Here is a 27832-nt window from a genome sequence, read left to right as displayed (position 1 = left end):
CATCTAGTAGCGATTTTTCTTATCGACAGAAAATATATCTAGAAAATATATCAATTCATAAAAATTTATTAGAATTTAAGTGTAATTTTGGATGCAATGTTAGACAAGTGCGTGTTGTGTGCATGAGAGTGAGTGGCATTGAGTGCACAATATAAATGGAATTGATCGGACGCTTCGAACGACTGAAACGATCGAATAAAAGCCCACCAACAAAATTGCACTTGGCGACGACAACGGCAAACGCTAACGACGGTGAAGGAGAAGGTGGCGGAGGAGAAGGCAACAACGACGGCAAAGCAAAGCAAACTGATCTGAGCAAGTAAAAACGGCGGCAGCGAAAACGACATCGACAACTTTTGGTAGAACCACAATAGAGAAACACTCGAATACAATGTGTGAGATTTGCGCCGATTTCCAAAATCTGTTGGAGCTGTGTAAGTAGTGCAATGAATGCAATAAGTGTCGGCATTTTAAACATATGTGTGCGTGTGTGCATCTTTCCTTGCCCGCACCTTCCCTCACACATATATACCCTATTTATTTTGCAGATGAGGTGCGCGTGGCCAGTTCGGAGCTTAAGTTTCAGCTGTTGCTCAAAAGTGAAATTGAGACAACTTTCAACTACATTCAATCGTGGCCTCAACGCCAGTGCATGTGCTTGTATCGGGATAATAAGAACTATGATCGCTTTAATTTGGTGGTGCAGTCCCTCATCTGTCTGACTGTGCAACATCTGAAGCACATCGATCACCTCATTGACAGCTATAAGCGGCTGACGGCGAGTGCAGCTCAGGTTGTTGCTGAGGCACAGCGTAAGAACTCGTTCGACAAAATCGACAAGGACGCGTCTAATGAAGCAGTGAATGACGTCGAGTACAACAAAAACAGCAAGGAATCTAAGTTTTCGAGCACAACGTTACCATTATCTTCGGCTTCATCATCATCAGACAAGAAAGTTGCACTTGTTGAAGCCAGCGGAGATGATGAGAACCGCGCTTCAGGCGATGGTCCGGGTCCACCTAAAACGCAGCTGCCATCGTCATCATCGCCGACTCCATCTTCAGCACCAGCTCTTCAAACAAGCAGTAGCAGCAGTAAGACGCAATACACTGAAGAGCCATGGATACTTCCCGAGGTGGAGAAACTGCTGGTGCTGGTCTCAAAAGTATTTCTGCTCAACTTTCCACTGTACATTGCCCACAAGCATGGCATTCATTCGCGCTTAGACGACCTTCAAGCGGAGGAAGCTCACCACTTGGCATTAATCTGTGATTTGCACGACAACGATCTTCCCATTTACCTGCTACGCAACGTGAGTCTCTTCTGCAATTCGGGTGGCTTTGGAGCCATGTCCCTGTGCTTTGAGCATCCCGATTTGCCTGTATCAACGGCACACTCGATGACGGCCACGGTATCAAATGTGAAGCTCTGGCTCAACTATCATTGTAATACTCAGCTGTTTGTTCCACTGCGTAGTCGTATTCTGCAATACATGTGTAAGCTGTCCGACCAGAATCTTCGATCAGCTGCCACTCGCGCCATGGCGGATTTTGTTTGGTCTTCGATGCGTGATCCGCTGGACGTGGCTGTCAACTTCGATACTGAGGGTCTCGCACTGGCCTTCAAGTACTTCACATCGACAACTTTAACAATGCGACTAGCGGGTAAGTAAATAATAGAGCTAATTAATTGATCAAGTTGCTTATTTGTGTCAATCTTTTTGATCATTTTAAGGCATGGCCCAGATCAATGCACACATTAATCTGTTTAATGAAATCTGTACGACTGAAACGGTTAACGAAGTGGAACTTTTTGGACAGCGCATTGCCAATTGGCTAACAGAGAATCAAATAGTGCAGCATCTGTTTGGTCCCAACTTGCACGTGGAGATAGTGAAGCAGGCGCATGTACTGCTCAACTTTCTGGCAGTGGAGAATCAAATATCCGAGGAAGATATCAAGCTCATCTGGCAGGCGACGCAGCTGAAGCACTGCTCAAAAACCATATTTGATATTTTGCCGGCATTAGTGAAGAATTTGGCTCCAAGACCCGCCATGCATTTGTATTCATTGCTGTGCCGCATGGATCCCAAGGAGCACACGGAGCAGAGCATTTACATCGCATCCGCATTGACGAAATTGATTTGGACACGCGATTGCTCGCGCACCCAAATGAATTTAATGCAGGATCATTTGCTGGGATCGAATGTGACGGCGTCGAGCTCGGACAGCGGCAGTATAGAAGGCAGCAATACGGAGGATGATCATGTTGGTGCCGACGACAGCAGCATCGCTAGTGGTGGTGGAGGAGGCAGGGGTGGCCAAAAGAGTCCAGTCGATGGAGTAACGCCTTGTAAACAGGCCCGACACAGGCGACACATTTGCGACCCCACAACTGAGAAGATAAAACAATTGAGTGCCGAAGAGATAACCAAGGTGGACATGAAGTAAGTGGCTCTTGATCATTTACAGTTTGTATTAGGACCTACATCTTTCATTTGTTGTATGCCATTAGAAACCATCGCATTGTCAATATCATTGACAACACAAGCAGTGAGGAGGAGATGCAATCACGTGCCGCTCTGGAACTGCAGCTGCATCGCAAAAAATCCAGCATCAAACGACGCCGACCCAAGAATGGAAACAAGCAACAACAGCATCAGTTGCTGCCACACGAGCTCGTTGAAATATGGGATGGCGCCGAAGATGTGCCCAGCAGCGATGACGGCGATGGTGATGGTGAACTACTAGCTGACAGCGACGAGTGCAGCGATAGCGCTGGCCACCAATTGGTTCCCGCAGCGGTCTTAAAGCATTTGCATGGAGAAGGACCCTATATACGGGCAATTGCCGAAACAAACATTAGCGAGCTATTAAGTGGCGCAGAGAATGACGGCAGTTACTCGTCGCCCATGAGCAACAAATCGGAAAAGAATTTGGCTGACTTTGACGACGAAGATGTTTCGCCATGCGAGGAGGAATTAGCGCAGCTTGTCAATTCGCACAGTGGACGTGTAACTGCCTCCAACTGTAGTGGTGTAGCGCCAGCATTTGCTGCAGCAGCCGCAGCTTTGATGGCCGCCCAATCAGCAATGGCTATGCAAAAGTCTGGAGAAACAAATGTAGCCGCAGCCGCAGCTGCTGTGGCCGCCGCTGCTGTGGCCACTGGCAAAGCTCAGCACTCTTTAGCGGCTATGCGACAGCAGGCGAATGCTGCAGTTGCCGCTGCCGCGGCAGCTGTTGCCAAATCAAAATCCGACTCGGATGGCGATCTAATTGAAGTAAGCAATAAGCAACAAAGCTCACCTAAGGCCACCAGCACAGGATCGAGCAACAATCAGCAGCCTACATTCAAGCTCAATGATGTATGTCTGCCTGGAAACACGCTGCTTTGGGATTTACTGCAGGACGATAAAATTGTAAGTACATTACGCAACATATTTTTGGCTTGAGAACTGTCTTTAAACTAAAAAATTTTATTAAACTATTTTATTTAGTGAAGTGTACAGAATAATGTACATATGTTGTCAGTTGTTATATTAATCAAAGTATAAGCATAAGTGTTAATTTAAATAACAGAGATTTTAATGGTGTTCATTTAAAAACCGTTTCTTAGCAAATAGCAGGTTACAAGAAATTATCAGTTAATCAATACTAATAACAAAACAAAATGTATTTGTCTATCTCTTTACCGTATATTTAAAAATCTTCTCACTGCTTAGGGTCAACTTGGCGAGTCCCTGGCACTGGAGGCGGAGAAGGCTCTTGCAACGCTGCTTTGCTTTAGTATGGATCGTCAGCTACGTACAAAGTTTATTGAGGGATGCTTGCAGAACGTGACCAACAATCGCAGTGTAATTGTTAGCTTAAGACTGTTGCCGAAGTTGTTTGCCTCATTCCAACAGTTTCGACCGTCCGACACGCATTCGATGACACTGTGGGCGGAACGCAATCATCGAATGATGCAGTGTTTCTTTAATAACATTCGACACTATGCCAGACGACATGCGGAACTATTGATCAATCAAAATGGGGAGCAACAGCAACTAGGTCTGCAGTTGTACTCACACAAAACGCAGGTTTCAGTAAGATTGCAGTTTCTATCATCGATTTTCTCGTCCGTGGGTTCCCCGAAGAGCTTTCGTCTTACGCTGGAGCAGCTTGATGCGCTGTGGGACTGGCTTGCGCATGATCCTGAATGCTCCGACTGCTATTTTTCCTGGCTGCAAGCTCAAACGAAAGGTGGTGATCAGCATGCGCTTGGCATCGATGCACTGCAGCATTTGTACTTAAGGAAATTACCAGAACTGCGACCAGAAGAATTCTCAATGGTGGCATTGGGCCTGTTCCAGCAACTCTGCAGCTTCGCTCGCATTGCCATGGCCGAGTACGAAAAGCATAGTGACTCGATCGCTGCCAACTCGAATGCAGTAGGCATGTACCATCTCTGGAAGATTGCATTGCGTGCCCAAAGCAATGAGGTATCGCTTGCAGCTATTCAGTACATCAACATGTACTACATGGGTCAACAGTTGCGACTTGAAAAGGAGTTTGTGTCACAATGTATGGACAACCTCGTGCAGGCGGCAACAGCTCTGGAAAAGTGAGTTAGATCTTCATATTGTGCTTATATATATGCAACTACAATACCTATTTCCACAGAATTGAGGATGAGAACGCTTTAATGCGCGTTCAGCGAGGATTGCTGCTGCTCAACACGCATCTGGATACATTCAGGCGTCGTTATGCATTTCACTTGCGTCGCTGGGCTATTGAGGGTAAGGGCATTGGGTCCCATAGCAATTTGAAGAATGAAGGCGGTGGTCCACCACTTCGCATTGTTCTGCAACAGGCTGGTTTATCGGAGAAGAGTCTGCTACACATGCACACCTGTGATCTAATTGCCGATCTCAAGGCGGAAGTGTCTAAGTGGTGGGAGAGCTTACAGTCGGGCATGGCAGCTCCAGTTTTGGGCCTGCTGCTTAACGATGGACCTTTACGAATTATCACACAAGGACAAGAGCTCACATCGGACTATGACGAACGCACACTAGGCGATGCCGGCTTTAAGGATAATCAAATTGTCTACGTCTCGTTGGGTGGTCGCGGGGCACGACGTAAAGAAACGAATATGGATCATCCGTCTATGCTGCCGCCTCCACCCAAGGAATGCCTTCCAACAGTATTGCTTCTTCAGCCCAAGTATTTTGAGAAACTATTTTGTTTAATGCAAACACTTGGTGACATGAAGCCGCAATCGACGACGATGCATTTTCAACACCATACGAAGGCGCAGCTTTTGTCGCGTCGCGTTTGGGATATTCTGGCGATGTTACCCACTAATCCGCATATATTGGATGCATTCAAGAATCTGGTCAGTGATTTGTGCGAATTGCAGCAATTGGACGCTGACGGCAACCAGGAGCAGGTGGGCAATAAGCAAAAACAAATCAAGCAAAAATTTTGCGAACTTCTTGATCCCAGCAATCTGCAAAAGTTTATGTATTCTTTGCATATTGTGGAAAGTTTAGCTTTAAGCAGTGGCTCGCGGCAAGTAACTAGCGCCACTGGAGCCACCGGTGCTACAGGATCCAATGGCAATCTGCTTATTAGCGAGCAACCGCGATTTAAAAAGAACGCAAATCGAAGACATAACAGCAACAGCAATAGTAACAACAATAACAATAGTAACAACAATAGTAGCAACAGCAACGAACAGTCTGCGGAACCGAAACGAAGCAGCAGCAGTAGTGACTGTAGCAAGGACAATTTGGGTGGTGACACCGAGACCACAATGACATCAACGCCACGCTCTGGCGGAAGTGATCTGGAAGTCAGCGAACTAGCCAGCAGCGGTGACAAAGAAAATCATCCTAAACAGAATAGTAAGCGTCAGAAAAAGACCGATATAGATCTGGAACGACCTTTGGGTTGCTCCACACCGCCGCTACCTTCGACACTACCGGCGACTATCTTGCCAGCGACTCCAGTGCGTCCAGCGCTTCTTGGCGAGAGCAGCAAATGGAGCGAGGCGTTCATTAAATGCGGCGGTTTACAGCATCTGTATGAAATCTTTAGTGGTGGTCAGCTGCAACAGAGCGCTCATGCAAAAGAGCTAACTTTGAACGAGTGGCGTCACGACTGTTTGGCCAGCCTCTTGCGCATTCTCTGGTTGCTGGGATTCGAAGAGTTACAGTCGCAGGATGTGCATGTCCTGATGTCGCGACCGCATGCATTCATGTTGCAGCTAATGGAGGTGCCGCAGTGTCTGAAACGGTTATCCAGCATCCTTAACGATGAGGTGCATCATCATTTGTCGGCAGGCTCCACGTCATCATTGCTGTTTCCGTATCAGTTTCATCAGCTGCGCACCGGTTTTTGGGGTCGCGCTCAACTTGTGCAGTTTACAATGAATATTTTGGTGAGCTTTGTTCATGCCTCGTCGGAAGCACGTCGTCTGCTCTGGTCGCAACCAGATCAGTGCGCTTGGCTACAAAAATTCATTCTAGAGGACCCGGAGCCGGCAGTGCGTCGTGAAATTTGTGCCGGTCTTTATCGCATATGCCTAGGTAATGCCCAAAGCTACCGTTTGCTGCTGGCGCCATTGCTGCATAAACTGATTGCGTTGCTGCCGCGTGCTGAACAAATGAGTTCGTCTGTGCAGCATACACAGTTTTTGTTATCCGAGGAGGGGAAAGAGCCTTATGGGCCGGCCTGTCGGGATTACTTCTGGCTATTGGCGCGACTCGTTGACACACTGACTACCGAGATGGTAGCGGAGGAACGCATCGACATTGAAATGCTGTGCGAGAGCATCTCGGACAGCATTCTGAGTCGCGATTATCACGAGTTGCGTCATGGGTATCAGGATGACGGTCTCGTGGGCTTACTAAATCTGATGTCTAATTTGATCAAGTACGATACCAGCTACAAGTACAGACCCAAAGCATTGAGTTTTATTGAGCAATTGATTGAGTTTCTATTTGAGATGCCATCACCGTCGAATCGCCAGAAGCCCAAGTGTAAATCCGCCACATCGCGTGCCGCTGCCTACGATCTGCTGGTGGAGTTGAGTCGCGGTTGTGCTACTAACTATAGTTATCTGCATGGTCGATTGCTAGCTCAACACAAATCAGGGCCAAAGCAACCATATCCCTGGGATTATTGGCCGCGCGACGAGGGTCGCGCCGAATGCGGATATGTTGGCCTAACTAATTTGGGCGCCACTTGCTACATGGCCTCGTGTATTCAACACCTGTATATGATGCCACAGGCACGAACAGCGATTTTGCGTCTCCCGCCGGCCGGCGCCCAAAAACATGCACCCACGTTGCTGGAACTGCAGCGGATGTTTGCCTATCTACTGGAGTCGGAGCGTAAAGCTTATAATCCTCGTAGCTTCTGTCGCGTTTACCAGATGGATCATCAGCCGCTCAATACGGGCGAGCAGAAGGACATGGCGGAATTCTTTATCGATTTGGTATCCAAGCTAGAGGAGATGACGCCTGATTTAAAACATCTGGTGAAACGCTTATTTTGTGGCACTTTAAGCAACAACGTTGTGTCGCTGGACTGTGGCCATGTCTCTCGCACTGCCGAAGAATTCTATACGGTTCGCTGTCAAGTGGCTGATATGCGCAATCTGCAGGAGTCACTCGATGAGGTTACCGTCAAGGATACACTCGAGGGCGACAACATGTACACGTGTTCGCAGTGTGGTAAAAAGGTGCGCGCCGAGAAGCGAGCGTGCTTTAAGAAGTTGCCACAGATACTCTGCTTCAATACGATGCGGTACACTTTCAATATGGTCACCATGCTGAAGGAGAAGGTGAACACGCACTTTTCATTCCCCTTGCGTCTAAACATGTGCCACTATGTCGAGAAGACACTTATGCCTCAGCAGTATAAAGAGGACCGCGAGAAACGGGAGCGTGAACAGAATGAAGATGCTAGCGAGGAAGCTGAAAACGAGAAAGCTGAAGCCACACTTGACGCTGACATCGAAGAGTGCTATGAGTGAGTAAAATTCATTTAGTGTCTCACTAGACCCGTTTGCATTTCTTTAAAAATGCTAATACTGTTGTGTTATACATTTAAAGGCTGATTTAGAAACAATTCATATTGATTGCTTCATCGAAGTAAAGATTCTTCATTTTCACACTGATGTTATTCATAATCTAAACGCAGGTACGAATTAGTTGGTGTCACAGTGCACACGGGAACAGCCGATGGGGGACACTATTACAGCTTTATAAAGGAGCGCACGAAAAGCAATTATCATCCGCACGAGCGTTGGTTCCTCTTTAATGATGCAGAGGTCAAACCCTTTGATCCCTCGCAAATTGCTGCCGAATGCTTCGGCGGGGAGATGACGGTATGTAGTTGTGCTTTTGCTCTTGTGGATTAATTGAAAACATATATTTTTTTTTGTCTATTTAGAGCAAAACCTACGACTCTGTAACCGAAAAGTATTTAGACTTTAGTTTTGAGAAAACTAACTCTGCGTACATGCTTTTCTATGAGCGCCGGTTGCCAGAACATTTGCAGCGACGGCATTCCGAGTTGTTAGCGACTCCAACTCCGAGTCCAACCAATGAGGATAAACCAGAAATAGATGCAACAATTAAAGTGGAAACAGCTCTTAGCATTGATAATTGTGCAACGAGTTTAGAAAAATATTCAGGTGAAGCCCAGGGAAAGAATATAATTCCATCAGAAAACGATGAGAAGAATGCTAAACTGGAAATAGAAATTGAACAGGAGATCATAGAAAAACAAAAAGAAGAGAAGGTGGAGAGAATAACAGCCAATTGTGATAACAATAAAGAACCACAGGCGTCAACCTCAAAGGCGGCCGCCGGTGGGGAATCCACAGTGTCCACAAAACTAAATCACTTACAGTTTCGTCCATTGTTAAGTAAGGAGCTAGAAGATTGGATATGGCAGGACAATCGACAGTTTCTCCAAGATCGCAACATTTTCGAACACACATATTTCAAGTGAGTATTTCAACAATTTCACTGCCGATAATTAATGGATTGATATAATGCTCGTTTTGAATTTCAGTTTCATGTGGCAGATATGTGGCCATATACCGCAGACGTTACTCTCTGAAACTGATGTCACTTGCAAGGCCGCCAAGCTATCTGTGTCTTTTTTCATTGAAACATTCATACATGCCAAGGAAAAAGTGAGCAACGAATTTTGTATTTCTCGTCGATATATCTCAACCAAGTCTTTATCTTATAGCCAACAATGGTGCCTTGGGTGGAGCTCTTGACAAAGCAATTTAATGCCAGTGAAGAGGCCTGCGAATGGTTTTTGTCGCACATGTCAATAGAGCCCTTCTGGCCAGTACAAGTGCTGATTCAATGCCCAAATCAAATGGTCCGTCAAATGTTTCAAAGACTTGTGGTTCATGTCATACAGCGACTACGGTAAGTTGAACATTAAATGTTGTGAAACATCATAACATGGCTTCTTTTATAGTCCCTCACACGCCGACCATTATCTGGGTGTAGAAACAGACGAGGATGACAGAGAGCTAATTGGTCAAGCATCATGTGTAACACGCTTTATTAGTTCACTAATTTCGCTGCTGGAACATGGGGCTCGTTCACATCTTCGCCATCTATCAGAATACTTTAGCCTGTTGTGCGAGTTTTCGCGCATGGGCGATGAGGAGGCAATGTTTTTATTGCGAATTGGGGTACTTAAGAATCTGGTTGACTTTTATCTGGGCCATAAGCAAACCGACAGTGTGAGTTAACAAAGCCTTAAAAGCTTTAAATTCTTCTCTCAATTTAGCTGCAACTAATTATTTTAACAATTTAGATTGACATCAGCTCGGACAACGAGGATAATTCTTCAGATGAGGCGCTGTCAGTGGAAAAAATGCGACCAGCATCCTTAGACAAAATGATTGCGTTGTGTGCTAGTCTTGTTGAGCGGTCACGGGGAACGGACTTTCGGTTACGTTTATCACCCAAGGACTTCAATGCTATTGCCGGTGGAAAGGTGATACTGAAAAAACTGCAAAGCGTCATTTATTCCATCTAATCCAATTCGATTAATTAATGAATTCTATAACTAAACATTTTTCTGCACACATCTGAATTCTCGAAATATTTATTATTTTATTCTTGGGTGTATTGTATATTCGATACTCGTCTATATGTTCGTAATTGAAACTATGTGTTGATGTTTGAATTTTTTTTATGTTATCGTTGCATTGGCTTTTTGAAAAAAAAAATTAGTGTTATTCACACTTTTGTTTATTCTTATATAATGTCATATTGGAGATTACATCCATAAGATGGCTTCCAAATTGTGTGTGCCAAGAGTAAAAACATATTCTGTTAATTCTGAAATTCAGCAAACGTTTCACTGTATTAAAATCACAGTCAGTCGAGGATGCCGTTAACCGATTTATATTTAAGGATCCAAATTAGTATAGCAATGAGTAACTAACACAAGATTTATCATCTTTTATAGGGATTTCCATTTTTGTATCAACAAATTAAGGATGGCATTAATCCGCACCAGACGAAGCATTTAATACACGCACTGTGCCGCTGGGATGATCGTTTAGCCACACAAATCATAAGTATGCTCTTCGCTTCGGTGACCAAGCACACCGAGCTCTGCGCGCCGTTTTTCAAGCTGCTTACCCTGCTGACTGAGACCCAAGGAGGACCTGTTGGGCTACCCTGTTTCACGCAGCTTGTTTTACCGCGCATGTGGGATGCTGCAGAATACTGTCCACAATCTGTGCTTGACTGGTTGTCACTGCAGGCAACAAAGAATAAAATAGCGCATGCTTGGATTCTGCAGTCCGCCGAGCAGTGGTTGGAACAATTCCTGCTTGCACATGATAATACGCGCGTTAGAAATGGTAAAAATTTATAAATATTTATATACATCATTCAGTTGCATTTAGCTCATATATAAATTCACATTTGTAGCCGCTGCCTGTCTGTTGGTGGCGTTGGTGCCGTCGCAACCGTTTCGTGCCAACTTCCGTGCCCATTCGCAGCACAAGTTATTGGCTCTCAACCCACACAGTTATAGGTAAATATTGTCATCACAACCGTGAATAACACCCATATATATCATATAATCTCGCAGAGATATCAACAGCGATGCCCAAGTCGTCCTGCATCAGGTGATTACATTACTACTCCGATTGCTGCGACCAGCCCGTGTTTATGCCGACATTGGAGCACATGGCACAACGAAGTTGACTGCATATTTTAATCTACTTAGCTATTGTATGGTTTCAAAGACTGAAAAACTAATGGCAAGTTTGGCTATTCTGATGCATATCCCTTCAAGCGGTGCACGACTAAAGATATTATTTTTATTACAGATCGGTTCATTTATGCGTTCCCTATGGGAGCTATTTCATCCACGCCTATCTGAACCTAGCGTTCCAGCGCATCATAATAAGCATGCCCTTCTGACCTTTTGGCATCATTCGCTCGTCGATTGCCCGGAGAACGCGGCCCAGGTGGCTAATTGTCCGGAAATAACGCGCAACATTGCATTTAATTATATACTGTAGGACTCGAATATATTGCTAAATGTATTTATTGAATACACTTTAATATTTGACCTATCCATTAATTTTTAGTGCCGATCACGATGATTCAGAAATTGTAACCTACAATCGCTCTATGCTGCCAGCGTATTATGGACTATTGCGCTTGTGCTGTGAACAAAGCCGGGCGCTCACCCGACAGCTAGCACAGCATCAGAATCTGCAATGGGCCTTCAAAAACATAACGCCACATCCAACACAATATGCCGCTGCTGTCGATGAGTTATTCAAACTGATGGCTCTTTTTGCTACCCGCCATCCGGATGCAAGTGAACAAGAGAAACTGGATGTTATCGCTTTTAGGCGCTCCGTAATTGTTTCTTACACAAGCAGTCTAGATGCTCGGGTCTCTTGGTCAACTCTCATCAGTGCATTTAAAATTCTCGGTAAGCGAAGCAGTGACAATACTGCACTAAGCAACATTAAGGAACTTAACAACTTTCTGTACGACACCTACTTTTCAAAAACGAAAGTTTTTAGGAAAAATAAATGTTTTTTTCCCCAGACTTTAATTTTATAGAAAATTAGATATTTGTATTCGATTTATTTTATTTTTGCAAATTACTTTCCTTAAAAAAATATGGATTAAAATTCCATAAACAACGATTAATTGAATTCAATATCAGAACAAGTAGAAGACTCTATTAAAAATTTTTTTTTTATAAATAAGATCGACTATAATACTTTCTTAACTGTTTTTAAAATGTTAAAAATTGAATTGCTTAACATAGTGGACAATGACGATGACAGGATGTTGGTAATTTTCAACGGCGGCATCGAAATGTGTTTTGAGGCTCTGCACACTCTACATTCCATGCATCACGAAGCCACCGCATGCCATGTGGCTGGAGATCTCCTAGACCTACTTGGCGAGATGGTGCTACTATTAGCAACACTGCGTATGCGCACAGATAATTCGGCACAAAAGAAGCAACAACATCAGCAGTTGGAACAGCAGTTACAATTGCAACAGCAACAACTGATGCAGAAACAACAGCAGGCACAGTGCACCCAAGCACCGCAGACGCCACAGCAGAAAGAGAAGCAGTTGCAGCAACAAATGCAGCAACACCTTCAACTACAGCAAATGCAGTTGCAGCAGCAGCATTTTCTTCGCCAACAGCATCAGCTCTCTGCATTAGCAAAGGCCCTTCCAGATGCCATCAAGCGCTTGGCCACCTTGCTTAACACATTCAACTCACCCGAGATCAGTCGAATGGCACTGGAGGTGCTCAAGGAGCTGGTGCGCAACACTACTCTCGAGGCAACTAGCATATTGGCACCCATTTTGATCAACTGTCATCTGTCAGTAGCAAACGCACCTAATGCAATTGGTCCATTGGGTCCATACTTCCCACGTCGGGGAGCCAAGCAGACACCCTGGCCCCAAGGTGCTAAGAATTCACCGCGTCCTCCTCGACCCATGGTACAAATGTGCATTGCGCTAGCTGAGTTGACCCCACGAGGTCTTGATGTGGAGTATGATGCACTTGTCGATAGCTTCTACAGACCATATCACGACTTCATCGATGTCATGCTTCGAATGTGTGTCAACATGGGTTCTCTCAACGATACACTAGTAAAGTTACACTGCCTTGTTGCTATTGAGTCGACTCCGCTGCATTTCAACTACTTTCCAAAGTTCTGGGTTGGCATACACAACAATGCGTTGACGCACAAGTAAGTGTTTCCTTAGACATAACAAAGTTAAAAGCAGCTATATGTTAAACCTACTGGAGGTATATAACTTAGCAGTTACATAGGATTGTCCACCATTTTGCTATCGAATACGATTCTATCATAACCTTTATCTAAAAGACTATAGGAACTGGAGGCTTGAAGTTTAGTTTGAAATTTAAAAATTTGGGAAGAACAATTTGGAATGGTGAGACTCAATATTCTGTTTTTTAAAAATGCCTACTATGTGCTTTACAATGGATTACATTCGAATATATTTTTCACGCAAATGATTAATTTGTGATAATAGGTAATAAAGATAATAGGAATGTCCTAAACTTACATTTATTTAGTCTATTTTTTGATAATCCCGACTAACAAAACCAACACAATTATTTATAACCAGATACTCGGAATTGCTTGTGAAGAATCAGTTGCTGATAGAGTATTTGCACAATGTGTTACGAGATGAGCGCAGAATGTTAAAGGATGCCTTTGTGAGAGAGTTTTTGGAAATTTACTACCATAAGGTCGCAGCACAGCTTCCAGTTGCCCGCATGATTTACACAATTAATTATGGCATGCACTCAAAGGACGACATAGACGAGCTGTGTGGCGATCTCTTCGCCATACGTGTCATAGCCCAAGCAACTGGTGTACCAACATCAGTGCGTAAAGAACTGCGTGGATCATTAAGAGCATTGCTCAACAAGAGTGAACGCTTCAAAAAAGAAGCTGAACGTGGTGAGATAGTGGATTCATTAGATGGGGTGCAATAAGTCAAAAAATTAACTTTTATTTTGCAGATCAATTCCCAAACAAGAAGCTAAAACGAGACTCGTTTAAGGCCACGGAAGACACAGTGTTGGGAGCAGGGTCTACAGCAGAAACGGCTCTGGTGGATAAAAGAGAAAATCGACATAGTCGATAAAACCAATTCCGAAGATGTGTCTATGGAAATGGCCAAACGACTTGATGCTGAAGATGCTGGGAATGAACCTGCGGCAGATAGTGATTTGGTGGAAGATCATCTAGAAAGTCCAGAATCGGATAAGCTAGAGAAAGCATCGGTTCCCTCATCAGATGATGAAACGGAGCTTGAAGATGAGCTAGAGCCCACGCTCAATCGGAAATCAGCAAATAAAAAGACGGCACAAGATCGCGTTAATGAGGATCGCAAGAGGCGTCTTAGTACTTTACTCACCATGGAATGCTACATACAGAGCATATTTAGCATCATTAAAAGGGATGCGAACACGTCCAGTAGCGTCACGTGCATCAAAGAAGCTCCCAGTGAAGAGTTGTCTATGCAAGCATCTACATCAGTGGCGGCGTCGATTAAATCAAAACCAAAAGGTGCATCTACGCCGCCAGAACCAGAAATTGATACGCAGCAAGACAAGTATAACACTAACATCGAGAGAGAAATGATTTCACAATCACCGCTCCCCGGAAAATTCAAGTCGAATGGACAGGATCAGGATGAACTGCCACATGCAACATCTGCTGCTGCTGTCGTAAGTAGCGTCTTGTCCGCAGCGGATAGCAGTTCAGTTGTTGGTGTGGCGTCAACCTCCCAGGCGGCGAGTCCAACACAAATTTAGTTGTCGTTTAATAATTTGCTCAGCATTTTGTTTTTCGGCAAACCATTTGACTGATGAAGGCCAATAATTTAGGAACATTTTGCCAGAGGCTAAGAATAGAAGAACACCAACTAAAGCGCTCCGTGAATAGAGCTGCATTCATATCCTTGAGGCCCAAAAAGAAACGCCCAGATCTAAGGTGAGACAACCTATTCGAAATTTAAGCGTGAAACTTATCCAATTTGATATAAGAAAAAATTACGCTAGCCACATATTAACATAACAGAATAGAAAATCATATATATGTAACTCACACACACTCATGCATACATTAGCATATAAATACACACATGAAATCATACTGTTAGCAATTATCATACAAGGTTACTATTTAAAGACATCTCAAGACCATAAATTGTCCGAATCTTAAAAAAAATCATCAAATGTCGAACTACCAATTGATAAACAAAGCAAATATGAAAATTATAGCTAAGTTAAATGTTTATACATTTTAAAAACAAGAACTCTATTGTTATACTATACGAAAATGCCAAAAACAAAATAAAATGCATTAATTTTTGAGGTAAAAAGAAAAAATAATTAAGTATTTGGGAAATCAAATGATATAAAGAAAACCTGACATTAAAAACGGCTTATGAGACGCTAATATCTATAACGTTGTAGTAGGACCTTTGGGTATGTTTTGCACTGATAAATGTATTTGATTTAACCCCAACCCTGTCTCCTTCCTTCATATCCTACCTATCCGAACACATTTTTACTACTTAAATGTTAGATATAAATGAACAGATATTATACAATTAATCGCACGTTTTAAATAAAGGATGTCTAACAAACTTCATTGTAAATTGCTGAACGATATAAGAATTACGTAACAAATATTTGCGTTCTTTAGTTTATGTGAAAATTAATTGTAACTACGCACATAAGTGTAGTAATTTGTCCATGTGAAACACAAAGGACACAGTAATAAAAAGTATAAAATAATAAAAATAAAAACCCCATACCTTTAAAGGGAGCATAAAATGTTAGTCTTAAGCTACAAATGATCGAAATGAAATGTTCAACAACAAATAGAAAAAAAAACGAAATGATGAGCAAATAACAATAAAATTAATTCAGCATCTAAGTTTAACAGTTTATTTTGGATTTGTTGGATGATTTCAGTAATTTAAATTAGTCGAGTAAGAGAGATGGAAATGCAAATTAATGCTTGAACATAATTTGCTTTCCTTTCATCAAACATCCACAAAACTGTTTTATAGAATAAAATTTGTAAACTCTTCATTTTCACATTCGATTGCATTTTCTTTTGAACTGACACCTTTAATTCAAACATTATTGTTTCCAATACAACCCTTGATAAATAAGGAATGCGCATGCGCTTAAAGACACCCAAAATGTAAAACTCGTATTTCTGATTCTGTCAAAGATAATTCGTCATCTTTCCAGTTACAAGATATAACAAAACTGAGTAGCAATGCCGTGTGTTGGTTGTGAAAAAGGTGAGTATCTGATGATTAAATAAAAGATCTATCAATGATAGTAAACAAATTCTCATCATGCAGAGTGCAAGTGCACTGCTGAGAAGTGTTGCGATAATTGCAAGTGCAAATTGCCTGGCAAATGCGGCTGCAATACTTCTATCGGGGCCACGTCATCGAGTGGAAACAGTTGCAAGAATTCAGGTTGCGTCGGCAACAAATCCGAAAATGGCTGCTGTAAGGACGATAAGGGCTGTGTGCGACAACAAAAATAAATGTTTTATTTTAATTTTTTTTTTTTATATATATATTGCTAGAAGAGTTCATCATTATACAATTTTTCATTTGCTCCAAATTTAATCCCGACATTTGTAAACTTATGAGCTATACATTACCAGCATTGTTACTATGTGGTGATATTGGCAACGCACTTTGCTTATGCTCAAATAAACAATATAAATCTAAAAACAACCAAAGTGTTGAATGTGTACATTTAACGAGACAGCAACAATGTGCATTTTATTATACATATCAAAAGGCGTAAGGGGCAAGAATTGCTCACATATTTGGATAAAAAAACATAAAATATTGTGGAAATTAAACCAGTTTAAATTTGCAAGCAGTTTCATTATATTACAGCGTTACATTTCAAGTTTCAAGTTAACTTCTTACATTAGGTACATACGCATAGATTAAAAAAATTAAAATCGAATTTTCAACAAATACAAGCCACTTACCAAATAAGTATGAATATTATTGTTTATATGATAATTATTAAATATGTATATAGATTGATTTTATATATTCAGCCACAAGCTAAACTAGTGCATCGGGGTAATATAAACAACAATAATCCTCTCGGAGCGATTTTCGAATTAAAATTTATACAATCACTATGAAAAAATGAAAAAGTTATACCGAATTATTTAATTACTCATAATTAATTCCGCTTTGATTTTCGCTTTTTACGACTATTTGTAATGGTCGCGGATGAAGAGCTGGGTTCTAAGTTTAACGAGTTTGAGACCGAACAGTTGGCTATAGTTTCGTTTTTGGACCTGGTCAATTTGCCCCAAATATTGTTGAATACCTCTTCGACTCTGCTAATGTTGCTGCTATTCGTACTGTTGCTATTGTTGTTTATAGTGTACTTGTTTAATTTATAAGAGACATTGTTATTATTGTTATTATTAGGTGTTTGTTGTTGCTGTTTTGTAGCGGGAGACGGCTGCGTTTTAGATTGTGCTAATTTGGCGTATTCTCATGAACGCTTCGTCTTTCCATTTAGCGCCGAAGAGCGTGTAGTGCTGCCGCCACCAACAGCAGCCTCCGCCGCATGCGTGGCCACATGCTGTATTCCCTTTTCCATACAACCCTGATAGATAGGTCGCATGAACTGAAAATATGTAATACTAAGATTAGGGGCTAATGTGCATAATTAAATTGCTTACATTTTCCCACATTAGTGTTGCGAACTCATCCAGTTTGCCTCCAAAGTCGCTGAGCTCTCCGCTGTACCTATTGATGGAATAGGAGGCTGTTAAATTCAAGCTGAGATTGGATTTGACTTGCGTCGATATACCCACCTAATGTAAGCCCAGAGAGCAAGGGTTAACAGGGCTACACCCATGACCAGGTTGCAGAAATTGGCAAACGTGTAAAGTCCCACCAGTCCGAATATGCCACTGATTATATACATGATGACAGCACACGCAAAGTAGACGGCCGGGGTGCGCGCTGCCTTGAAAATATTTTTACTTTCATTGTGGGCTCGATAGTTGACGAAGACCTCCTCAAGATCAGTGTCCAGTTGCTGACGGAATTTCTCCGTGAATTCTTCACCACCCATTTTGCGTTTCGCAGCAAATTGAAACAGTGCCTTGTCCTTAACGCGCAAATGCTCCGTCTCCAGATGTGCGGTACTTAAGTACGGTCGAGTGCCGCCGCAGACTTCCTCCATGAGTTGATTGTACAACTCTTTGGCGGCTGCAACTGCAGTTAAATGATTGGCCTCGGCAGTGGCTACCAGCATGCTCTTTGGCTCCGGCAATTCATTACCTTTGTATATGTTCATATACGACTGGAAGTACTGAATGAGATCACGCGCTCTCACTCGTTGCCCACTGATCTCTTTGTAGACCAAATTGTCCGGCGCCAATAACATGGGTACCAATGTGCGTAGGCTGTTCTTAAATTCGGGCGTAATATCTCTTAGCTGTCCATCAAACTGTGGGTTTGTGGCAACATTGAGACCTGGATGTGGCATCAAGAAGCACGCCACTTCCGTGAAGCACGATGAAATGTGACGACGCAGTGATTGCAATTCTGGATGCTGTTTGTCCGACACCTCTAATCGACGTTTGAGTATCTTATCGCCTCCGAAAGCGCCATACTCCGCTTCGTATGGAAAACTCCAATCGCGCACCAGAAACTGCAGTCGCTGGAATGGCTTCTTGCCAGTGTCGGCGAGCGCCAGGCGGCCGTATTCAGTAAAAAGTTGCAGATGCTGCAGATCATCCTCTTGTATGTTCTGCGACAGATTGTAGATTTGCACCGAGGACAGCATCGTGCTCAGTGCAAATACCGTGGCACAATCGCGAACCGTGCTCTGGCTATCAAAGGCACCCTGTGTATCCAGCAGTATGATAGCGATCTTGTCACCATTGGGATAATCGTGCAGGAATATGTCAGACCACATTAAAATGCCCGTAGTATCACGCTCGGAGCCACCGCGCCATGAAAACCCAGAGAGTGGCTCCGATTCATCGCCAAGCCAGTCCGCTACATCATGCCGCACATACTGCAAAGCAACAATTGTATTAAATGTGAATATATTACGATAATAGAGTCTATATATTATTTACTGTACCTTCGAGTACATGTAACGTAGAAAGAAGTCGAGCAGAAAGCTCTTCCCTTTGCGAAACGCACCCGCTACGGAGACAACGCAGACATATCGATCCTTCACCTCGTCCCGCATCAGTACCTCACTTAGGGCATCTTCGTTGAGCACAAATGTATGCTCCTCAGATGCATTGATTACCTGTACGGCTGAGCCGCCCATTGTTCTTGATGTCGGTGTCGCTGTCCTCTCCATGTGTGTTCGTTGTGTGCGTGTAAGTATCAAATCGTATCAAATCTCCTGTTGAATTGAAGTCGGCGTTAAATGTTTAAGTTGTTTTTAACTGCTGCAAAAGAACCAAACAAATTTGAAATATGTTGGAAATGTTACTTATACAAACATTTCAGAGATGGAAAATAATCAGTAATAGCTTAGAATTATTGAAGTAGGTGGACGTTAGTTTTTTCCCATATTTTTGAAATTGTCATTGAACGGAATAAATATTAAAAGATTTTAAATTCCATAAAAAAAATAAATAAATAAAAACAAAAAAAATATATGCAGAAATGCAAATTTTCAAGAAATTAAAGACCCATTTTCAGTTAAAGCGCTGTTCCCAGATAAGCAAAATTTTGAACGTACGGAAAAATATATATTTCCACAAATTTTAGAGTGACCGTTTTTGCCAACCTTTATGAACCTAAAATTGGCACGGAAATGGTAAAAAAAAAAAAATTTATGGCCATTTGTCTATTAAATAAATGCAATTAAAAAAATATATAAATAAACAGATGAAATCACATTCATTCAATTCATATTATTGTACTTAGATGCTATATTATTTTGATTTTAATACCACAATATTAATTAATGTTATTTCTATTCACGAGAAAATGCCTAGACGCTTCTCTTCACTTTACGGATATGAGTGTGGCATGGGTTGACTATTTTTTTTTTGCATGCTGATATGCTGATTTGATATCCACATAATTCAAGTATCGATCAATATCAATTCGCTTCAAAATGTGTGCTGGAAACCGCAAAAATTTAGCATGTTCTTTTTTAATATGAAATTTCTCGCATCTGTGGTATTCTTATTATTTTCAAAATATATCAGTTAAAGCAAATAAGACCTTAGATATTACTGTAAGTATCAATTCAGTCGGACACGGCTAAATCGTCCGGGCTGTGCATGCTTCACATAAGTTTGCTGGAGGCACTAAGCTATAATACCCTATATAGGTGGTATAAAAATGTAATTATAATATACTAATTAATTTGTATATGCTGTCTGAAGGCCTATATAAAGTGTATTGTGCTTGATTGCCAAAATTGCATGCAACAGCCGACAAGTGAACTCGAGAAATCCTTAATTGCGACAGTTCTATCAAATATGTTTGCTTCTGAGAACGCGGCAGGCAGCCGTTAGCATGGCATGCCATAATGTGTGGTAAGGCAGACAGCCTGCAATTATGAGAGATCGCCAAAAATAAACTCAACAATGCGCTAGTTTAATTTGACACTCGACAGGCACAGACGACAGAAGTCAAATGCAGATAGAGAAATATTTCTCGTTAAACTGAAAAGCAGGTGTATGCGTGAATGATTTGGATTTCAATACAATATTCCACATTGAAATATAATAACAAACGCATTAAAAATACCATTTATCATTGCGAGTGCTACCTTTGGCTCTATCTCATCTCTATCACCCTCCTTTTACGGAGCAGTCGCCGCAATTGTTGCTGCTGATGATGACGTTGACAACTTTGTCCAGCTTTAAATTCTAATTGGAAAAACAATCCAAACAACAAGATACACTAATACAACATACACGCATGCATTTGATAACAAAATAATTACATTTCCTTATGTGCAGGTGAATGTGTTTGTGCCACCACGTATGTTTTCTCATATACTATATACTCGCTTTAGGTTCCGATGTAATAATTTATTGAATTAAATTTTTGAAGATAAACGCGGCGCAACCACAGTCGCCGCGACTGTCATCCAAATTGAACTGCACGGGCACGCAAGCAACCCCGCGGACTATGGTTCAAGTGTCTACATATGTATGCGTGAATGTATTGAAGTATTGGACGGACCACCGCAATGAGCGAATGATCATCAAATTCTCTATTTTGCACTCTCTTTATATTGTTCTCTCAGTTGACACTCTCTTCATTGTTCTGTTTTGGGCTCATTAATGTGTGCGCTGGATGTTTTTAGTCAGCTAAACACACGTGCAATTTAAATTTGTTCAATTACAACATCACGTTTCATAACCGTGCAAAATTTAATTAGGAGATGTGTTTCACATCATTTAGAGAAATTTAAAATTTTCAACTCTATTGGCAATGCCGTACAAACAATGTGTTTTACGAGCCGTCAAAGTTGATTTTTTAACATGTGTCAGAGGGAGACACCTATACGTATCTACAAGAACCAGTTTGATCTACGAACACAATTGAACAATACTAGTCGTGCTCTTTTGACGCAAACGAACTTTATTAAGTTCACGATGTAAACAATAAAAACAAAAAAAAGGTGAAGCAGCAACAGTTTTGGTTTGTGAATGACGCCAGTGCTGGTGTTGACTGGAACTGGAATGATTGCTGAGAGACTGAGAGAACGTGAGAATGGTCAAAGCAAATCGAGGTAGCAGAGAAACAAACATCAGTATTGTTCTGAGCAGCGCTTACAATGCAAGAAAAAAAAAGTAGCGCGCAAGAGGCAAAACATTATTAGCGATAAACCAAATAAGAGTTTAAATTGCTTAAATTAGACCAGACCAATCCAACAGCAAATCGTGTTTAATTAGCTTAATCAGAACAACTCGCACTTGCTCGGGGCACGACACCCAAGCCAACCCAGAGCTTATACATCAAGCATCAGCGTAACATGCAGGATGGACACCGCCCAATTGTCAGCTGGTATAGACGCCAAGCATCCGCATGTATCGTGGCAATGGCTTTGCTGCTATGCTGCTGTTGTGTTCCCTTATCCATTCAACAACAATTGGAAATTCTGGCGTCGAAGGAACCAGTTTACTACTATGTGGGCTGTTACACGGCGAGAACGGACCTGCTGAAGGAGTCGGTGTACGCGAAGACACCTCAAACGTGCATCGAGATCTGCGAGCATCAGGATCACAGGTACGCCGTCCTCGCGGCCGAGAAGTGTTTTTGTGCCAATCAGCTAGAGGCGCGTGAGAAGCAGGATGACCAGCTGTGTCACACTAGATGCATGGCCAATAAGGCGCAGTACTGTGGCGGCGTTGGAGTCCATTCGTACTACTCGACCACGGTGCTGCGGCAACCGGCGCCACATCATTTGCGTGTGGTCAACAGCACGGAGAACAGTTTGAGTCTGGCGTGGGATGCATACGATGCAAGAAAAGTGCTACAAGCTGGCGGCGCAGAGGATCCTCTTATGTCGCAGCAGCAAATCCTGAACTTTCGTGTCAAGTGCCATGTTTTAGAGACGTATTCAATTCTACCGCCGTTCCAGCAACCAGAGTTCATTGTGCAGAGCAGTGAAACGGGACTCGAATTGACCGATCTTCAACCATCCACGCTCTACAACGTTAGCGTGCTGGCCTTATGTGCGGTACCAAGGCAACAGCAGGAGCAAGAATGCGGTCATGCCACACTCTTGGCCAGAACCAAGGTCGGTCTGCCCAGCCCAGCTCCCAAGCAGCCCAAAGTTCTAGCACGCACTCCGAGCACCATCACTGTGGAACTGACCCCTGTGCAAAATAACAACGGGCCCGTATCCAAGCTGCTCTTCATTGTGGAGTTTGTGGATGACGCCCTTAGCCAACCCTTCGATACACAGCTACTTGGTAGCTGGCAAGAGGCACAACAGAATGGCGTGCCATATTACATAGCCGCCGAGCTGGACTACGATCGTCCTGAAGATAATCGCACCAGGCATTTTGTCATTGGAGATGGTAAACGTTACGGTCGATATCGCAATGTGCCGCTGGACCAACTCGCCAAGGACACAGCAATGGAACGGGAGCCTCATGTGCACATCAGCTTGGGCGTGGTATGTACATATGTTTGTGAGTGTCGTATCCCCTGGTAACAGCCTACTTAATTAGTTACATTGAGAATAGCAGATGTGTAAAAATCATGCGATCCTTAAAATAGTAATCTTATATTAACTCATTTGTAGACAATGGTCAGTTATTTAAAGAGTGCGATCATAATGTATAACGATAATCGGAATATTGTAGAAATAAGAAATTTACCAATTTGTCATAAATTGTTACTACAAGAAAATGGCGAATTTCTTAGACGTAAATCGGTTTAGAAATATGAAATGTGCAGTTTAACTTGATACCACAGACTAAATCATGAATCTGCAGTTAAAACTGTTGATTTTCGATTCAAGATAAGAAAACACTTCCAGACTTCCTTAGATATGTCTCAAAAAAATCAGAAATCAAAATCAATTTGCCAGGTGAAGTGCAATTCAATATAATAAATTGAATAATTAAATAACTTTCCACTAACATCTTTTTTTTCAAGGTGAGCACACTGCAGAACAGCACAAAAATACTTTATACACGAAGCACACATGAACAGCACGCCAGTTCTTTGGACGACTTTAGTTATGCCACATTCGAAAAGGGGCAATCTTCGGTTGTCGCCTTGGCTGTCACATGTATCATCTTTGGCAGCTGTTTGATTCTAAGCCTTATCACGTATTTCTACTTAAGATACAAAACGTGTCACGGCCAAGGATTAATAAGCTCTAGACGACGTAATGCTCACGAGATGACTACACAACAGACACCCATTATCGAGCGGGAGAATAACGGTTATCTAATGGAGGACGATGTGTTGCCCGCGTCGTTGGAAAGCTTTAAGCAACAGCTACAGCAATTGGTCGATGGCCTTGAACGGCAGCCACGGAATGCTCTGAGACTCAACGTCAACGATGTCATTGGGTCTGGACGCTACGGTGAGATCATCAGTGGCAGGCTCACTTCGACTGAAACTGTGGCCAAAGAGTGTGCACTCCATGTGCTATCAATGGATGATCTGAACGATTCTCAGACACAGGCGCATCTGCTGCGAGAACTACGCCAGCTGAAGAAGCTGAAGCAGCAACGTAACGAGTTGCTTCAAGATTTCTATGGCATCTCTTCAAGTGCAGATTGGTTCTATTTTATCTTCGAGCTGCACCGCGTGAGTCTTAAGCGACGCCTCATCGAAAGTCGACAGGCTGCGCCTGCCCCCCATCTGACCTCACTCACAGAGCAACTGGTCCTGCAGTGGATGTATGAATTGTCTAGTGCCTTATCGTACTTGGGCAGCTGCCAGGTGATCCACCGCCAGCTCTCCGGCTACAGCGTATATGTCAATGATGATTGCAAACTGAAGCTGAGCTACTTTGGACCTCCACACTATGTGAATGGGAATGGCCAGCAGTTGGATCCATGTCGCTGGCTTGCGCCGGAAGTGCTTCGTCATGGACAGAGCCATGCCACGGTCAAGTCGGATGTGTGGTCTTTCGCCTGCGTCGCCTGGGAGTGCTGTGCTTTAGGTGGCACGCCTTACGCTAACATTCCCAATAGTCAGCAACTCCTCGACGCCATCCGGGCCGGAGTGCGCCCGGCTCAGCCCGTTTACGTCTATGCTGATCTTTACCAGCTGCTGCTCAACTGCTGGCAGCTGGAGCCGAGCGAGCGCATTGGATTTGAGGATGTGTCTTTCGGTGTGCGGCAGCTGATGACTTCGGCTCGTCATGCGCTCTGTTTTGATCGGTTATCTTCGGACACTTTGGACACATTGCCGCTTTATCTGCCAATGCTTGAGACGCAGATTTAGTGGAAATGCACTTTGTATTTGAATAGAGACGAGGAGACTCGGCTGGACAACATATTATCAGTTTTGAAGGGAATGTGCTTGATGTAATTTATCGATTATTGTTTAAATTGTGCTTCTTGTGTATTTATTATGAACTATTTGCAATCCATAAATGGCGACCAAAATATAAAAACGATAAATGAAAGCTTTAAATGATTTTGTTTTGTCTTGATATATTTCATTTTTTAATGAATTTTATATCAAAATCAATGAAGAGCGAGAAAAAGCAAGCCCAAATAAGAGTAAGATTGCAATAAAATATTAACTCTCTTTTAGAAGCCTACAAAGAGAGCATGTGCTAAGAGAGCGTTGCTTAAACTAATAATATAAAAATTTAATGAATCATTGGCGATTAATCCGAATAAAGGTTGTCTAGCATTGGAGGTCAACTACATAATAATTGCTTACATCTGTATTTAATGAATGAATTAAATTTGCGATGGGCAACAGGACAAATAGAAAGAATGCATTAGTCATATGCATATTTCTAAGACGTTTATTCAGATAAATAGTAATGTGCAAGTAGGTGGCGACACGCACACACGCCCACGTGTGCCTGCAGAGCTCCGTTGAGTATTCCAATTGGAAACACACTGATAGTCGCAAGTAGCTACAAGAAGTGTGAACAGCTGATAAGCCATCGAATTGGAAATGGAAACAAAAACTAACAAAGGTAAAACACATGTCTGATATGACCAAAGTTTATAAGCAGCAGTGGAATATACACACATACATATGTATATTTCTATACGTACATATATTTATGTACATAAACAAAAGGCAACTTTTGCACTCGGAGTCAAGGTGAATGACGTTACCAAATGCGAAACGCAGCGAATCGAGTACAATCGAGTATGGCACTAAGAGCAATAATAATTGAAATTATCGTACATTGCATATACATGTATGGCAATACATATTAATAATAAATCAAATCTAAATCTGAAATGACGCTACGAATTGCCCGCCTATCCAAGATGAGGCAACCGAAGCTCGTGAACATGAATAAGAAAAGAGAGGTAAAACAAAAAGAAGCAGATCTCAGCTGTAATTTTTTTGATTGCACCATCCGACTCGTCGAATGCTTTGTGATTTTAATTTAACAAACAATTTACATCCAAAACACATATGGCGAAAACGCAATAAAATAAGTTTTGTTTTTATTCCGTATACATAGGAATTCGTATTGAGGTACGTAAGTTACAAAAGTGGTCAGCTCACACACATTATTGTTTGCTTCAAAAGTCATTGCGAACACTATATATTGTTAATAATCACTCACAAAGAATCTAAACATTACTCACTTTAATAAACAATTTGTCCAATAGCAAACTTGCCACTACCGCTTGCTTTGGTACTTTCTTTCTTAAATTTACTTTTGTTGCTAGAGGTGGAGAATCATCGATAATACTTTTGATGCATCGATGTTTTGAAAACTTAAGTAAACATCGATTTGTTTCAATTCGATTATAGGTGAATTGGAGATTGGCAAGTGATAGCATATTGAAACTAGAAAATTACCGAAAATAACACTTTCAGTATTTTATTAAAAAAAAGTACATATGCCTTTTTGCTTAAAATTTATTTATGGAATAGATCTTCGTATAAAACGCTGTTCCCAGATGCGCGAAATCAGCAGTTCCACATGCGAAAAAATAGACAACCTATTATTCCGCACTCATATCGGTAAAATGAAAAAAAGAATCACGATCGATAATTTAAAAAAAAATTAATAAGAAAGCATTTAAGCATTTTTTCGTAAAGAAAAATAGCATTGATTAATATTGGGGAGTCGCAATATTATGTATAAAATTTAAAATAAAAAAAAATTGGAATATTATGTGCTTGGGATATTGACGTCATAAAAATAGGCAGTTAATGTGATGTCATTTTTTTTTTATTTTATTTAATAGCATTTATTTAATAGGCAATTGGTTGAATAATGTGTCCATGCATTTTTGTTTTTTACAATTTCCCTATCAAATTTCGGGTCATAAAGGTAGCCAAAATCGGTCACTCTAAAATTTGTAAAATTTAATAACAACATTCCTGTCGGAAGTGCTCGCCTTTCAGTAAACCCTCTTTTCTTTGCCTCTTTGTGTGATGCAGTTTTGTTGTAAACACATGCATCATAGAACTGCATCAATGAGCTTCATACAGGAAGAAGAAGAATATTAGGAGCAATATAAACAAATTAATCGAAAATTAGCAATTTAATAAATTATGCGTAAGTGGGGCATTCAAAAAGTATAAGTATATATGTATAAATTTTATTATTATTCATCAAATTGATCGTCTTCTTTAAATATTTTGTTATGCCTTTGTCTATATTCTTTTATTTTTAATTTAATTTTTATACCCGCTACCCATAGGGTAAAAGGATAACTTTGTGCCGGCAGAAAATGTATGTAACAGGTAGAAGAAGTAAAGTATATGTATATGGTATATTCATGATCAGCATCAACAGCCGAGACGATCTAGCCATGTCCGTCTGTATGTCTGTGTGTCTGTCCGTATGAACACCTAGATCTCAGAGACTATAAGACATAAAGCTATAATTTTTTTCGACAGCATTTGCTATTTTTGCACGCAGATCAAGTTTGTTTCAAATCTTTGCCACGCCCCCGTCCACTTCCGCAAATCAAGAAAAATCGAATAGCCAGCGTAATTTTCAAGCTACAACTGGTATAGACAATAATAACTATATTATTTACGATTTCTGAAAATTTGATTGCGATCAGATAAAAA

The 27832-nt window shown here is 41.8% G+C and overlaps 4 protein-coding genes and 1 long non-coding RNA gene across 12 annotated transcripts; 3 read left to right on the top strand and 2 right to left on the bottom strand.

The window, feature by feature from the left end:
- LOC117574287 (ubiquitin carboxyl-terminal hydrolase puf) lies at positions 1-14216 on the top strand. 2 transcript variants are annotated; one of them, XM_034258041.2, is made up of 20 exons: positions 1-434; positions 549-1664; positions 1735-2446; positions 2515-3418; positions 3722-4602; positions 4662-8015; positions 8187-8373; positions 8439-8998; positions 9066-9189; positions 9249-9436; positions 9489-9759; positions 9834-10016; positions 10494-10893; positions 10964-11069; positions 11127-11298; positions 11368-11558; positions 11632-11984; positions 12330-13278; positions 13682-14016; positions 14082-14216. In XM_034258041.2, the coding sequence occupies exons 1-20, from the start codon at positions 392-394 to the stop codon at positions 14204-14206; spliced, it is 11154 nt and encodes a 3717-aa protein (XP_034113932.1). In that variant the 5' UTR covers positions 1-391; the 3' UTR covers positions 14207-14216. The 2 variants fall into 2 exon arrangements, with proteins under 2 accessions (XP_034113932.1, XP_034113931.1); XM_034258040.2 differs by having other exon boundaries at positions 2-434; positions 13682-14019; positions 14082-14206.
- LOC127566207 (uncharacterized) lies at positions 11856-13445 on the bottom strand. 2 transcript variants are annotated; one of them, XR_007955491.1, is made up of 2 exons: positions 13347-13445; positions 11856-13289 (listed from the first exon to the last, which is right to left on the bottom strand). It is a non-coding gene; the product is annotated as an uncharacterized LOC127566207 (long non-coding RNA). The 2 variants fall into 2 exon arrangements; XR_007955490.1 differs by having other exon boundaries at positions 13358-13445.
- Positions 14204-16174, top strand: LOC117574303 (ubiquitin carboxyl-terminal hydrolase puf-like). The gene has a single exon (XM_034258112.2). It carries the CDS (start codon positions 14229-14231, stop codon positions 14877-14879), a length of 651 nt encoding a protein of 216 aa, XP_034114003.1. The 5' UTR covers positions 14204-14228; the 3' UTR covers positions 14880-16174.
- Positions 16175-16851: 677 nt separating this feature from the next.
- On the bottom strand, positions 16852-26501 carry LOC117574296 (atlastin). Of its 4 annotated transcripts, none has more exons than XM_034258099.2 (5): positions 26389-26501; positions 19233-19551; positions 17950-19163; positions 17815-17881; positions 16852-17759 (listed from the first exon to the last, which is right to left on the bottom strand). In XM_034258099.2, exons 2-5 carry the CDS (start codon positions 19458-19460, stop codon positions 17625-17627), a joined length of 1644 nt encoding a protein of 547 aa, XP_034113990.1. In that variant the 5' UTR covers positions 19461-19551; positions 26389-26501; the 3' UTR covers positions 16852-17624. The 4 variants fall into 4 exon arrangements, with proteins under 4 accessions (XP_034113990.1, XP_034113992.1, XP_034113991.1 ...); XM_034258101.2 differs by having other exon boundaries at positions 19233-19548; positions 26389-26494; XM_034258100.2 differs by lacking the exon at positions 26389-26501 and adding an exon at positions 21069-21223.
- LOC117574294 (putative inactive tyrosine-protein kinase Wsck) lies at positions 21632-25237 on the top strand. 3 transcript variants are annotated; one of them, XM_034258095.2, is made up of 2 exons: positions 21632-23255; positions 23741-25237. In XM_034258095.2, the coding sequence occupies exons 1-2, from the start codon at positions 22107-22109 to the stop codon at positions 25043-25045; spliced, it is 2454 nt and encodes an 817-aa protein (XP_034113986.1). In that variant the 5' UTR covers positions 21632-22106; the 3' UTR covers positions 25046-25237. The 3 variants fall into 3 exon arrangements, with proteins under 3 accessions (XP_034113986.1, XP_051864077.1, XP_034113987.1); XM_052008117.1 differs by having other exon boundaries at positions 23251-23271; XM_034258096.2 differs by lacking the exon at positions 21632-23255 and adding an exon at positions 23307-23672.
- Positions 26502-27832: the final 1331 nt, after the last annotated feature.

This window comes from Drosophila albomicans, chromosome 2R, assembly GCF_009650485.2.
Source record: "Drosophila albomicans strain 15112-1751.03 chromosome 2R, ASM965048v2, whole genome shotgun sequence".
NCBI classification, from domain to species: domain Eukaryota; kingdom Metazoa; phylum Arthropoda; class Insecta; order Diptera; family Drosophilidae; genus Drosophila; species Drosophila albomicans.
This window is presented reverse-complemented; position numbering and strand designations above follow the sequence as displayed.